The 12,703-nt window shown below is 59.2% G+C and overlaps 1 protein-coding gene across 2 annotated transcripts; it reads right to left on the bottom strand.

Moving 5' to 3' along the window:
• Positions 1-3,272: 3,272 nt before the first annotated feature.
• On the bottom strand, positions 3,273-7,992 carry TESC (tescalcin). 2 transcript variants are annotated; one of them, XM_067306922.1, is made up of 8 exons: positions 7,873-7,992; positions 5,337-5,406; positions 5,078-5,158; positions 4,650-4,789; positions 4,480-4,541; positions 4,295-4,402; positions 3,501-3,548; positions 3,273-3,386 (listed from the first exon to the last, which is right to left on the bottom strand). In XM_067306922.1, exons 1-8 carry the CDS (start codon positions 7,928-7,930, stop codon positions 3,309-3,311), a joined length of 645 nt encoding a protein of 214 aa, XP_067163023.1. In that variant the 5' UTR covers positions 7,931-7,992; the 3' UTR covers positions 3,273-3,308. The 2 variants fall into 2 exon arrangements, with proteins under 2 accessions (XP_067163023.1, XP_067163024.1); XM_067306923.1 differs by having other exon boundaries at positions 4,650-4,711.
• Positions 7,993-12,703: the final 4,711 nt, after the last annotated feature.

Here is a 12,703-nt window from a genome sequence, read left to right as displayed (position 1 = left end):
CCTACAGCTTTGGGCTCCACAGGTCACCAGCTTTCCCCTTACACGCTGCGCGCTTTCCTACTCCCAGCTTCTGCTTTAGCACCTGCCTTCCCGAGGTGAAGCGCTCTGTAATTCCCTATTGTGGTCGCTCTGCTCGGAGAAGGGTGAGCATATGCTGTGTGTTAGCCGCAGTGGTGCGAAAAATAGTTCTTTCTGCTCCTGCTCTGTCTTTCAGTGGCATTTGGCTGATTTCGCCCTTCTGTGGATGGTCCTTCAGATGCTAATTCTTTTCTCTAGGTTTTTAAGCAGCTCTCTGTCCATATGGGTCAGCACTGGTGCCTTCCCACCTCATACCAGTTGCTTTGTAGCTGTGGTATTTCTCCCTGCTGCTGTAGGGGAAGATGAGGCAGCAGTGGTTGGAGAACCCATAAACAGATGCAATATTGATGGATTAAGCAGTAGAAGCTAGAGGGAAATCCCTGTTGTAGAGCAAGAGTCCTGCCATTTGCAGAGTTCTGGTTGGAAACAGGGACTTCCAGCCTCTGTGCAAGATGGGTCTCCATGGAAGATACCTGTGGCTCGAGTTCAGTGCTGAAGGCGAGACTTTCTAATCTGCAGATCGCTGCCACCCCTTTTGCTCTCGGCTTGGTGGAGGGAGTTCCTGCGTCACCTCTGCTTCAGAGGATGCCGCTCGAGGGAAGGGGAAGCTGCTCAAAACGGCTCTTGCTGCTAGCAGGCTGCAAGTGACTGCCCTGGTTCCATCTCTTTGTGTTCCCATGTTCCCTTTCCTGCTCTTCCTGCAGGTTTCCTTCATGCTTCAATCAGTTTTCAGTCTCCTGCTTTTTCCAAGCTCCAGTGTGGCTGCAATGGGTGGTGGGGAGGGAAGGGTGAGGCAGGTGTCCCTGGTGGTAGCTGAGCACTGGTGGGGCAGCCAGCAGTGGGCCCTTGTCCTGGGTCAAACGACATCTGTTCCCCGTGAGCCAACAAAAAAATGGCCCGGGATACCTGCTCTCCGCTCGCGCAGGTCCCTCTGTCCTGCTGTTCCCAGCCAGAAATCACTGTGCTCGTTGATACGCTACGCTGAGTCCCTCCTTCATCATCCTTTACTAAGATAGCCACCACACTGCAAAACTGCTTCGGTTTTCCCGTTACCTCTTGCTGACCACCAGCTGCGGTCTGCAGCGGAGGAGCTGCTCGGCACGGCGCGGCGTGTGCCATGCCGCATCGGCTCGCGCAGCGTGTTGGCAGCGCTCGCTGCGCCCTCTGACAGCGCTATTAGCCTTATCGAACGGGCTGCGCTTTGCAGGGGTTTGCTGGGGCGGAAACGTTGCGCTTGCCAAATTTCCCTGGGCTTTGCCAGGTTTTCCACGCTTCATGGAATCATGGTCCTCCGTGGCGCCGGGTCTTGCCGTGCGCGGCTCGAGCGTGGTGTGACGCTGCCCTGGCTCCGTGCTTTGGCGTGGGAGGCTTACGCCTTCCCGCCTGGAGGAAGCGTGGCTGCGGCGCGGAGGTTTACGCAGTCCTCGGGGAGAGCCCAGGGCCGCCGCTCCTTGGGCTTATCGCCGGCCCTTTGTTTGGGGTTAGATCCTGCTTATCTTCCCCGGCCTTCCCATGCCGCTTTCCTTTTCATCCGGTTTGTGTAATCCTCCCCCCGCCCTCTAGCTCGCTCTCTTTTTTTGTTTAATCCTCATTTCCCCTAGGGAAGACAGGAGCAGAAAGCAAAGCACACGCAACCGGTTTGCTTGGGGTCCTGGCCCCGGCGGCGGAAGGGAGCAGTGGGGAGCGGATCCCGCGTCTGCCGCTGCCCTGGGCTGCCCTGCGCCGCACGCGCTTCCCTTGGGGCCCAGTGAGGAGACGCCTGCATTCCCGGCCCTGCTCCCGTGCTGCCCTTGCAGCCTGGAAAAGCAGCCGGGGACAGCTGAAGGGACGGGAATTTCACTCTTATTGATGCTTTTTAGCTCTACTACCCTCTTCTTCCTTGCGGTGCACGGTGTGCGCAGCCCTTGCTGGCTGCAGAAATAGCGACGTCTCTGCAAGGAAGATAGTGGTACAGCAGGGAGATTGGGACTGGGATCTTCTGTTTTCCTCCTCCTCTGCCTTTGCGAGGGAGACGCAGCCCAGCTGTGTGATTCCCGGGTGCAAAAGGGTCTTTTCCCAACCGGTGCCAGGATGGGACTCGGCAAGGCAGCACGGCGATTGCAGCCGCCTCAGCGGGGACGTATGATTTTTTGCAGCATCTGTATGCTAATTCCTGGGAGAAGGTGGGGAAATGCTGGGGGATGCGGGGAGAAGCCAAGGACGAAGGGGCCAGGCTGGATGTTGCACCCTGCTGCCTGTGGGGGAGGGAAGGATGCACTGAAGGACTGGAGCGAAGAGGAGGAGGAGGAAGGAAGGGTCCTGCCCCGATGCACTGGCATGTGCAAACGTGGAGCTGCAAGACAGGAAGGGCTCTGTCGCTGCGGGTCCTGCTGAAGCCAGGCCAGCCCTCGGCCCGCTCGGGGCCGGCACTGCATTGCAGGGAAAGGGCTCTCCTGCCCTTGCTGCCTGCACCTGCCCTCGCTGCCTGCACCTGCCTGCGCCTGCCCTTGTTGCCTGCACCTGCCCTCGCACTGCTGCCTTGCTCCATCGTGCAAGGTTTGGGGCCCAACGCTTGAGACACCAGCTGGGGGAGGCTCAGTGGTGCAAAGCCGCCCGGGGTGATGGTGGGGGCCCCGGGTGCAGGACACGCTGCCCCGAGCGCAGCGGGTGCCCGGTGGGTGCGCGGGCGGCAGGAGCCCCTCGCTGGGGCGCTGCAGGCTGCTTTCCGTTTGGGGGGGCCTATTTTTCCTTCGAGCTTACGTGGCACCGGGGGAGAGCTATTTCTGATGAAATAAAACAAACAAATCTTTCCAGCTTTTGTAAAAATAGCTCCCCCCCCCGGGCTGGGGCTGCCTTAGAGACAGACCCGCGCCTGGAGCCGTGCAGTTATTAATGCCGGCAAAGAAAGCGCTCTCGCCCTACGCTCCTTGCAGCGGGAACACGCGGGGGCGGGAGCCGCCGGGCACCCGCGTCCCTGCACCCCAGCCCCCGACCTGGCCTTCGAGCCGGGGGGGGGGGGGGTAGACTCTTTCTCAGCCAAAAGTAAAAAGAGAAATGGGTTTTATTGCAGATAAAAGTGGGCTGGGAGCCGCTTACGTCTCTAGGGAGCAGAGCGCAGCGCCGGGGGTAGCGCGCAGCGCAGGCGGGTGCAAAACGCGCGGGGCCGAGAGCCTGGCGCTGCCGCGGGGGCCTCTTCCTCCTCCTCCTCTTCCTCCTCATCCTGGTCCGGGTCCGGCGCCCGTCCCGCCGGCTCAGTAGCAGTGGCCGATGGGCTCCATGTTGAGGAAGCGGACGTGCATCTTGGTCTCGATGTCGATGCCCTGCCACATCTGCAAGGGGCAGCGGCGGCGAGCGTTGCACGGCGGTGGCAGCGGGGGGGGGGGGGGGGGGGGGGGGTCCCGAGGGCAATAACCCCCCCAAAGGGCAGCCGGGACGTTACCGACCTTAAGGAAGTCTTCGAAGGTGATGCCCTCGTACACCTGGTCCGGGCCCTGCGTGCGGGGAGAGAGCGTCACCCTGCGCCGGGCGGGGGCGGCCGGGGGGGGGGGGGGGGGGGCGAAGCCGGGCTCCGACCACCGAGCACCCGGCTGACGCCAGTGCGGGGAGTCACCGCCCTGCGGAGCGCTAAAGTCCGGGCTGGGTGGCGTCTGCAGAGTCGTTTTCCCCCCACCCCGGCCCTAGACCCTATATATACATACATACATACATACATATAGGCATCTGCAGAGCCCCCCCCCCAGCCCTAGACCCTAAATATGTATGTATGTATACATATATATGTATACATGCATAGCATATATGTGTATACATACATACGTATGTATGTATGTATGTAGGCATCTGCAGAGCCCCCTGCCCTAGACCCTAAATATATATGTATGTACGTGTGTATGTATATATGTATACATATATGTGTATACATATGTATGTATGTATATAGGCATCAGCAGAGCCCCCCAGCCCTAGACCCTGTATATGTATTACATATATATATATATATATAGGCATCTGCAGAGTCCCCCGCCCTAGACCCATACAGACCCAGACTAAATATATATATATATATACACGTACACACACACACACATATATACACACACACGTATGTGTGTGTATGTATATATGTGTGTGTATGTAGATATATGTGTGTATATACACACACACACACACACACACACACACACACACGCGTATTTGGTGCCTGTGCGCCGCGGCAGACCGACAAAAGGGCTCCCACCATTTGTCCCACGCAGATGCTGGCCGCCTCCATCATGGCCCCGTCGGCGATGGACCTGGCCGCCTCCTTCTCCAGGTGCGGGTTGCCGGAGAGCAGCTCCTCCACCACCTGGAGGGCACCGCGGGGCCGTCACGGCGCGGGGGGCGGCGCGGGGCGGGGGCGGCGCGGGGGGAACCATACGTTACGTTTCTGTACTCGTGCAGCGTGATCTTCCCGTCGCGGTCCGAGTCGTACATGTGGAAGAGAACTAGGAAAGGAGAGCGGCGGCGTCAGGCCGGGCCCCGGGAGCGCGGCACCGGCGGGTGGGCGAGCGAGGGGGCCGGAGCCGGAGCCGGAGCCGCGGCGGCAGCCTCACATTTGAGCTTGTCCCTGCGGAAGCGCTCCAGCTGCTCCTCGTCCATGCTCGTCTCTATGGGTCTGAAATAGGACATGATGGTCAGGAAGTCCTCGAAGTCGATCTCGTCTGCCAGCCCATCCGATTCCTGCCGCAGGTTCCTGCCGGGACACGAGACGGTGACAAGCGACGGCTGGGTCTCCCCCATCGTCTTAGGGGACGCGTCCACCACCGGAGCTGCAAGCAGCAAGTAGGTCCCCGGCACCTTCCCAACGCCCAGCCGCCCGGGGGGCCCAGGTGATCCCGCTGCCCCCCCCCCAAAACAGGTCCCTGCGGAGGCTCCCCTTCCCCCCCCGGGTGTCCCAAGGCTGCTCATTTATTGCGTCTCGGGGCTCAGGGGGCTCCAGCGGCCACAGCAGCCGCCACCGCGGCGCCGGGCGGCTCCTTACCGCTTGTCGAAAAAAGCGTGGACAATTTTCGACCGAATGGGGTTGAACTCCAGGTCGGGGATGCTGTCGAAATTCTCCTTGCTGCAAAGGGAGCAGAGGCGGCCCGACGGGTGACGGGGCGCCGACGGAGACCGGAGCAGCCCCCAGGCGGGCGAAGGCGGCTCCGGGGCCTCATCCATCCTCCCCTGCCGGCACCGGCACCGCGAGCGGCATCGGGACGGGACGGTGCAACGAGCCGCGGCAGCGCCAAGCGCCTTACCGGATCGTCAGCTGGTCTCGGCTCAACTGCTTGAACCGCCGGTGAAGGTGCTCGATCTGGTCGGAAGTGACTGGTGGGGGGCAAAGAGAGAGGGTGCTCGTCCCCGTGCTCGTCCCCATGCTCATCCCCGCGCTCGTCCCCGCACTCCCGCCGGCACCGGGGGCCCTCGGCAGCACCCGGCTGCAAAACCTGCCCGGGGCCGGACTGTGCAACACGGCAAACGTCGCCGTTGTTATTGCACGAGGTTGGGCAGCAGGTTGTGCAGCTCCTCGATCCCCCGGCGCCGGCTGCTTTCTTTTGGCGGCTGCTCTCCAGGGGCTGTAACCAAGCGTGCCGAAACCCTGGGGAGCGGCGGATATTGCCAGCGGGAGGCGAGGAGCGCGGCGCTCGGCTGCGTTTGTGGGAGCCGGTGGCGTTACCAGCGTTGCAAGCGCTTTAAAACGCAACCGGCTGCTTGCAAAGGGTTCGCTGGAGCCCGGGCAGCGCTGAGCACCCGCTCCCTTTTTTTATTAAGTAATGGCCTTTGCGCTGTTTTTGACCGGTGTTTTACAGCCCTGAAATAGAAGCGGCATCGATCGCTCAGGCGCAGCATTTCCAGGCCTCGCGAAATGGGAAAACTGCCGGGGTTGCGTTCCCGAATCTTGGATACCGGCGTCGTCCTCCCGGTGCTTGAGCCACGCGGGGCTGCGGTGCTGGTGGGGCTCCGGGGATGCTCCGGCCCTTTTTCCTTTTCCCGGCAAAAGCAGTTTGCACCTGCACCAAGGGCAAAGGTTTTCCCGCAAGAGCCGCTCAAGGTCTCCGGAGGCTGTTTGGATCCCTGAGAAACAGCCCCAACGCTCTGCTGTTCCAGGCCTGCGTCCAAACACGAGCTACTGGGAACGGGGGGGGGAAGTAATAGCAAACTAAAGGGCTTTGGCTTTGCTGTCTTGCAGCTCCCACACTGCTCCCGGGTGCCGGCCGGGCTCCGCGCTGGGCCTGGCTGTGTGGATGCATCGGCGGATTTGTGCCACCTTCCTGCTTCCCGGCGGGCACCAACGCTCCAGCCCGCCGGCGACGGCTCTTTGCAGCGCCCAGGTGGCTGCATGGGGCAGATTAAGGGTCTCAAAGACGCGGCGGAGCCCCGGCACCGGCCGGCACGCTTCTGCTAGCAGGAAAAGGCCATTTCTCCCGGCAGGACCCCAGCAGGGCTCAGCGTCCGGCCGGATTCTCCCCGGCAAAGCGGAGCGCTCGGGTGGGCTCTGCCCTCCACCTGCCACGGCGGCAGGGTGGGAAGCACGAGCACTTTTTTAATTTCAAATTAAATTTCATTCGCTTTTTTCCCCAAACCGTGGCAGATATACCCTAAAGGGCTTCGCGTTTTGTTGCTTCGCTCCCAGCAAGCTTCCAGGGTGCTTCGTTAAGTAGAAGAAAGCTATATAAAGTATTTTATCTTAAATAGAAGTTAAAAATAAAGCCTTAAGAAAGACCGTGCCGTATTGTATTGCAAAACCGAGAGCAGGTATCTGTGGAGCTGGGCAGCAGGGGGGGAGCGACGCTGGCGGGATTTGGCCCTCACGTGTGGGTGCAGGAGGGGGGTGAATTCGCTCCCCTGTTTAAAACCCTCCGCGCCCCCCCTGGCAGGAGCAGCCTTAGCACAGAAGCCCCCCCAAAGAGGCTGCTTTTCGCTTTTTTATTTGCTTTTTTTATTCGCTTTTTTTTTGCTTTTCGCGGTGGGCTCACCTGCACCCTCCTCATTTTTTTTTATTTTTATTTTTAAAGCCCTGGAGGAAAAGAAACCCCCACGTGGGCCTGGGAGCGTGGGGTGTATTTGGGCGCGGGCTGTGCACGCCAGCTTGGGGGCGCGGGGACTCCCTGTGCCACCCGCGCGCCCGCGGGGAGAGGGCTCTGCGTGCCGGGCCAGGCGGGCGCGAGGGGCCGCCCGGGAGCGCGCAGCCCTCGGCCAGGAGGAGGAGGAGGAGGAGGAGGAGGCGCGAGGGTGGCACAGCAGGGCAGTGGCAGGGCCAAGGCGAGGAGTTGGACGCTCCCAGCCCCGGCACGTGCTGCCTTGCCGCCGCCTCGCCGCTGGTTGTACCCATCCCTCGCCAAGGTGGCGGAAGCAGCTGGGCGAAGGCAACTCTGTGCCCGGAGCCGGCGACAGGCGGGAGCATCCCGGCACTGCCCTCGCCGGGGACGACGTCTCGCACGCATGAGCCCGAGGCTCCGGCGTGGGGAAGGGGGGGGCTGTTAACTCTGGAACCTAACGCCGGCACGGCAGCGGGGAAGCTCAGGGACTCGTGTGCGAGCTCGACGCTGGGGCGGGGGCGAATCCCGCGTGCGACACTCGTGCGCTGAGCCACGTCGGGCCTCTGCAGGGCCCAGAGCGCCGCGGAGCCGAGCAGCGCCGGGGATGCGCTCGGCGCCGCGGGCGGCCTGGCGCGCGTGGGGGTGCGGGCAGGGCCCGTCCCGTCCCGTCCCGTCCCGTCCCGTCCCGCCCCCCCGGGCCTGGGGGCCCGGCCAAGGTCACGCCGTCCCGGCGCCCCCTCCCCCGGGTACTCACAGCCCGTCTTCTCGGCCAGCGCCCGCATCTCGGCGGGCAGCGAGTGCGCGGAGCCCATCCCGCGCCGCGCAGCTCCGCGCCGCTCCGCGCCGAGCGGGGCCGCCGCCGCTCCGCGCTCCGCCGCCGCCGCCGCCGCCGCCGCGCTTATAAGGGCGGGCGCGGCCAGGAGGGAGGTGGCGGCGCTGCGGCTCCCCCGGGTCCCTGAGCTTCCCCGCTGCCGCGCCGGCGTTAGGTTCCAGAGTTAACAGCCCCCCCCCACTTCCCCACACCGGAGGCTCGGCCGGCGCCTCCGTGGGGCAGGAAAGAGGAGCCCTGGGCTGTGCCCCCTCGTGTCCCCGGGAATCGCCTCACCCTGCCGGGACCAGGCCCCAGCAGGGCACGGAGCAGCCCCTGCGCTGATGGCCGCTCGGTCACTGCCCCAGGCAGGGCAGAACCCGGCCCCAGCCCGGCTTTGGGAGGCGGCTCTTCCCCGCCTCACCCGACACCCGACCATGGCAGAAACCTTGGCTCCTCCATGAGTCCTCCAGCTTCCCCCCTCTTCCCCGGGCTGGCAGTGCCACCCTGCCCCCAGGACGTCGGCAAGAGCAAGGGGCAGGGACGGAGGCGGCAGCTGGTGGGAGCTGCCAGGGCCAAGAGGACCGGCCCAGGACCCCCCCCCCCACCCCAAACAGGGAGAGAAACAGCCCTTCCCGGGAGAGGACGAGGCGGCGGGGAGGCGAGGTGGTGCAGGGGCCCCGGGCGCACGCCCAAGCGGCACCGATGCAGAGGTGTGCGCTGCCGTCGCTCGTTATCTCCCTGCTAGACTCGGCTCCTGCACTCGCGGTGACACGTCAGCCTCCCCCGCTCGCAGGGGAAGAGAAAACCACCAGAGACAACACAGCACTTCTGAAAAGCACACGCAGCTCCGAGGGTGCAGCGTGAGTTGGCAGTAGGTAGCAAGTCAATATGTTTTATTTTCTAAAGCCAAGTATAAACAGGAAAGGAATCAAATCATTTCCAGGCTCCAGCTGTCCCCGATCCTCAGGAGAAGCATACAGTGAAGTAGCTGTTAAAAAAAAAAAGAGGACAAGGTGGAGCCTAGGGGTCCCAGGCTCCTTCCCAGCAAGGGGGGGATGTAGTGCCAGAGGCTGCTACCCCTTGGGCCCGGCCCAGCTGATTTTTCATCTAATCCGTCTTTACCCAGGCCTCCTCCGCATCCAAAGGAGAGGGGTAGGAGCCAAGAATCCAAAGGCTCGCTCGAGGCAAGGCCCAGTACCTGCACCGCTCTGCCCTCGGCCGCGCAGCCGGTCCTGGGGTGGCAGAAGGCAATTGCATAAAGAAGGAACCAGCCAGGTGGGGCCAGCTGCTCCGCGCTTGCTACTTGTGCTCATGCATAGTTCACGAAACCGCGGCATCCTCACCCTCGGAGAGCCTCAGAATGAGACTGGACCATACCCTGAGCAACCCCATGGGAAGCTGGCCTTACTTTGAGCAGGGGAGTGGGAAAGGGGAGACTGGACCAGATGACCTCCAGCTGTCTTCTTCCAATGTAAAGTAGCCCATTTTCTCCCCTCACCTTCCCGTGCTCAGAGGCAGAGTCCCGAAGGATGCAGCCTGAGGAAGGGCTGGCCAGGGCAGATGTCCTCAGGGCCTCTAGCTTTTTTTTTGTTTTGTTTTTGCTTGTAAAGGAGGGTGACAAGCAGCCAGACATCAGGCCCACAGCTCTGCTGGCTGTGTGGGCACCCAAGAGTGCATCCCCACTGGCCCTGGGGTTTGCGATGGGTCTGGATGTGTTAGAAGCATTTCCTAAGAGGATGCTGCATACAACTCGCCATCCCTCTCCTGCCCCAGCCCTGCCGGCAGGTGCAGAGGTCAGGGACCAAGCTTCACTGGTAGAGGGCCACGAGCAGTTCTTTGGCCTTTCTCACAGGCATTGCCCTAGAGGGAAAGCAAACTTCTCAGGAGGATGCTCTGCTCAAGAAACTCAGGGAATGGCAGTACCTTTTATAACATACTCCCATTTCCAGTGAGGTGGGGCTGGAAACACAGGACTAGTCGCCACAGCAGACTGAGCCAGTGACTCGCAATGTCACTGCTCTAAACTAGCCCACCACCGCTGCCCAGCCCCTCTCCGTGTAGTTGTCTTCTTGTGCGTCAGGCAGCTACTACTACTTGCTCCCTGCCCTGCCACCTCCCAGCCTCCTCTTTCTTCCCTATGCATTTTCCTTTCCCCTCAAGCCTTCAGAAAGCCATCTGAAGGTGACAGCACCCCCAAGTACTCTGTCCATGGGACAGATGGCTGCTGATACAGAATGAAAAGGGAGAAGACAATATTAGCTCAGCACAAAATTCACTCCCCTGTCCCAAGGGGACCCAGGACCAGAAGATTTTGCTACTGCACCAGACCAAATAGGAATGGTTTTCTGCTTGGTGGAAAGGCTGGTGAGTGAAGTTAGACAACATGAGGGGGGCAACAGTTCCACCTGCCCCAGAAAACAAAGCATCCCTTTTTTCAAGCGAAGCCTGCACAGACACAACAGAGGACAAGTTGTGATGTATATGCATACATATATATATATATATATATAATCTCTAGCATATGTACATTCTTGCTGACCCAGACATTACTCACAGACACAAGGAACTTTTGGGATCCACTGCTGTCTTCTTGGGGAAACCATGATGTGAGGCTGCTGCAAAAACACCTGTGCTACCACGAGGGGGAGAGATGGACAGAGAGACAAACAGAAGAGCCTCCCGATGCACAGGTGAACACCTACTGTGCGACCTCCATCAACCCAAAGATGTGGTTTTTGGTTGTGCTGGACCTCCGATGCTCAGTCTGCCAGAACTGATACGCATTTTAAGAGGCTGCTCAAGCAGGGATAGGGAGGTATCCTTGTGTTTGTTTTCCCTGGCTACTTTGGATGCTTGGGTTGACGCCTCCCACAGCTGCAAATACTTACGTGGGAATTGCTCCTCAGCAAGATCAAAACTGCACACACACTCACGGCATGCAACACAGCCTATCCCAAAGTCAGCGACAGAAACGCAGAACAAGGTGGCTGGCCTACCTCACCCCACAGGAGCAAGAAGGGTTAGCCTTTACATACATACTTTTTCCTTTGGCTATGTCTGAAGACCCAAAATCGACTTGGACCCTGTGCTGCTGATGTTGGGCAGTAAACACTGAAATGCCTTCAGTCTCTTCCAAATCTGGTGCATACAAGGATGTGTCAGTGCATCTGGACAACATGAAAATCCATATAACCATGCACTGACATTTTTCGGGGTCTTGGTCTGCACAGCAAAGCCACCCTTGGTGGTGCTCTATGAAACCTTTCTTTCATCATTGCCAACTGACATTTGGCTGCTCTCTTTAGTGTGGTGGCAGGCAGACCTGTTCGAGGACAACTGAGATTCTCTAACTACATAATGTTTGCAGAACAGACGACAGGTATTAGCTGTCAGGCTAAGTGGGTTGCCTGTGAGCTTAAGTCACTTGCATGTCTACCCACTATTGCCTGATAACACTCTCCTTGCACTGGCTGTTACACCCCATGCAAAAACGGAAATGGTTAAGAGTCTGCGGGTGGGGGAAGTGCATGTGAAGCGCAGTCAGGAGCGGTTCCCTTGCTTCCTCCTGTCCAGACTCTTTCTAGACTATAAAGAGAGTCCTCCCGGCAAGATGGGCATAACGGGCTCTGTGGGCTGCTCTGGGACCCCCATCAGCTTACAAAGTACACAGCATGTTTTCAAGTGCATTAAATATTTATGTCCAGCACCAGTTTTTGAGAAACTTTGGCCAGCTTTGTGTTGACTTCCATGGCTATTCTATGGCACAGTTCTACTTGGCATTCAGACAGCACCTTTTGCTGAGGACTCTATATATGGTAAACCGCCTCATGTGCTCAAGAGGGACAAGATGTCAACAGACCGCCCATTTGGCAGAGGGGAGCATAAAGCCTCAGGAAACCTCACTGACGTATTTGTTGTCACATAATGGGGGCCATCAAAGCAGAGGCTGGGAACGGAGAGGCCCAAGCCCTGCTCCTCTGTGCCTACTCTCAGCCGCATAAATATTGTGATCCATCAGACTCATTCCCTACCTCACCTCCTAATTAGGAATCTTTTGGAGTCTGCTTCAAGAGTCTACTCCAACGCTTGAAACAGGAGGGATGGATTTTGGTTGAGACTTTGCCCCTACCCTGCTTTCACTTGGATCCACTCTACCTCTGTGGAAAGTCTAAACTTCCCCTCCTCCCCCTTCCAAGTTCATTTCAGTCTAGACTTCTTAAAAGACAGAACTTGGAGTACCACCATCTTCACCATTTCTCAGCATTAACCATGCAGGGCTGTTCTTCTTAAAGCACCAAGATTCCTGCAGACCACCTCTGCTCCACAGGGAAAAGCTCTGGGCTTTCAGTATTGCTTCCTCTTGTTTAACCAGGGCTCAGTGTTTCAAAAGGACGCATGCAGGTCAAGCGTTCTCTCAAAAGGAGGGGTGCATGACTTCACATGGCAATACTTGAAGTGCTATAAAGAACTAAGAGCATTCATCTAACTCTACAGGGCATAACACCTAGTTCTCACCTCCGACGTAACTACTGTGTTGCAGCTGCACAACGAGAAGACACACTAGCTGCAGCTGGCCTACAGGCCTTGCTTCAGAAACCACAGAGCTATTTTTGTTCTATATATTCATGGAATCAATCTGCACCCCGTCCTGCCTGAACTTAGAGGAGAACCCTCCAGGTCTTGTTGGTCTTCATATGCCCTGGGCTGCTAAAGCTCTTCCCTTCTGGATATGTACACCTTCTGCACCCCCCACAGGAGTCCATTCTCTTTTGGC

Source organism: Apteryx mantelli, chromosome 17 (genome assembly GCF_036417845.1).
Source record: "Apteryx mantelli isolate bAptMan1 chromosome 17, bAptMan1.hap1, whole genome shotgun sequence".
NCBI lineage: Eukaryota > Metazoa > Chordata > Aves > Apterygiformes > Apterygidae > Apteryx > Apteryx mantelli.
The sequence above is the reverse complement of the archived record's forward strand: the minus strand, read 5'-3'. Positions and strand labels throughout refer to the sequence as shown.

Excerpts from the sequence above, each read along its gene's own strand:
- TESC (XM_067306922.1), bottom strand. The coding sequence starts at position 7,930 with ATGGGCTCCGCGCACTCGCTGCCCGCCGAGATGCGGGCGCTGGCCGAG. Across the intron at positions 4,790-5,077 it reads CACGCTTTTTTCGACAAGCG|GAACCTGCGGCAGGAATCGG; the intron begins GTAAGGAGCCGC and ends GTGTCCCGGCAG. Across the intron at positions 3,387-3,500 it reads CCTTCGAAGACTTCCTTAAG|ATGTGGCAGGGCATCGACAT; the intron begins GTCGGTAACGTC and ends TGCCCCTTGCAG.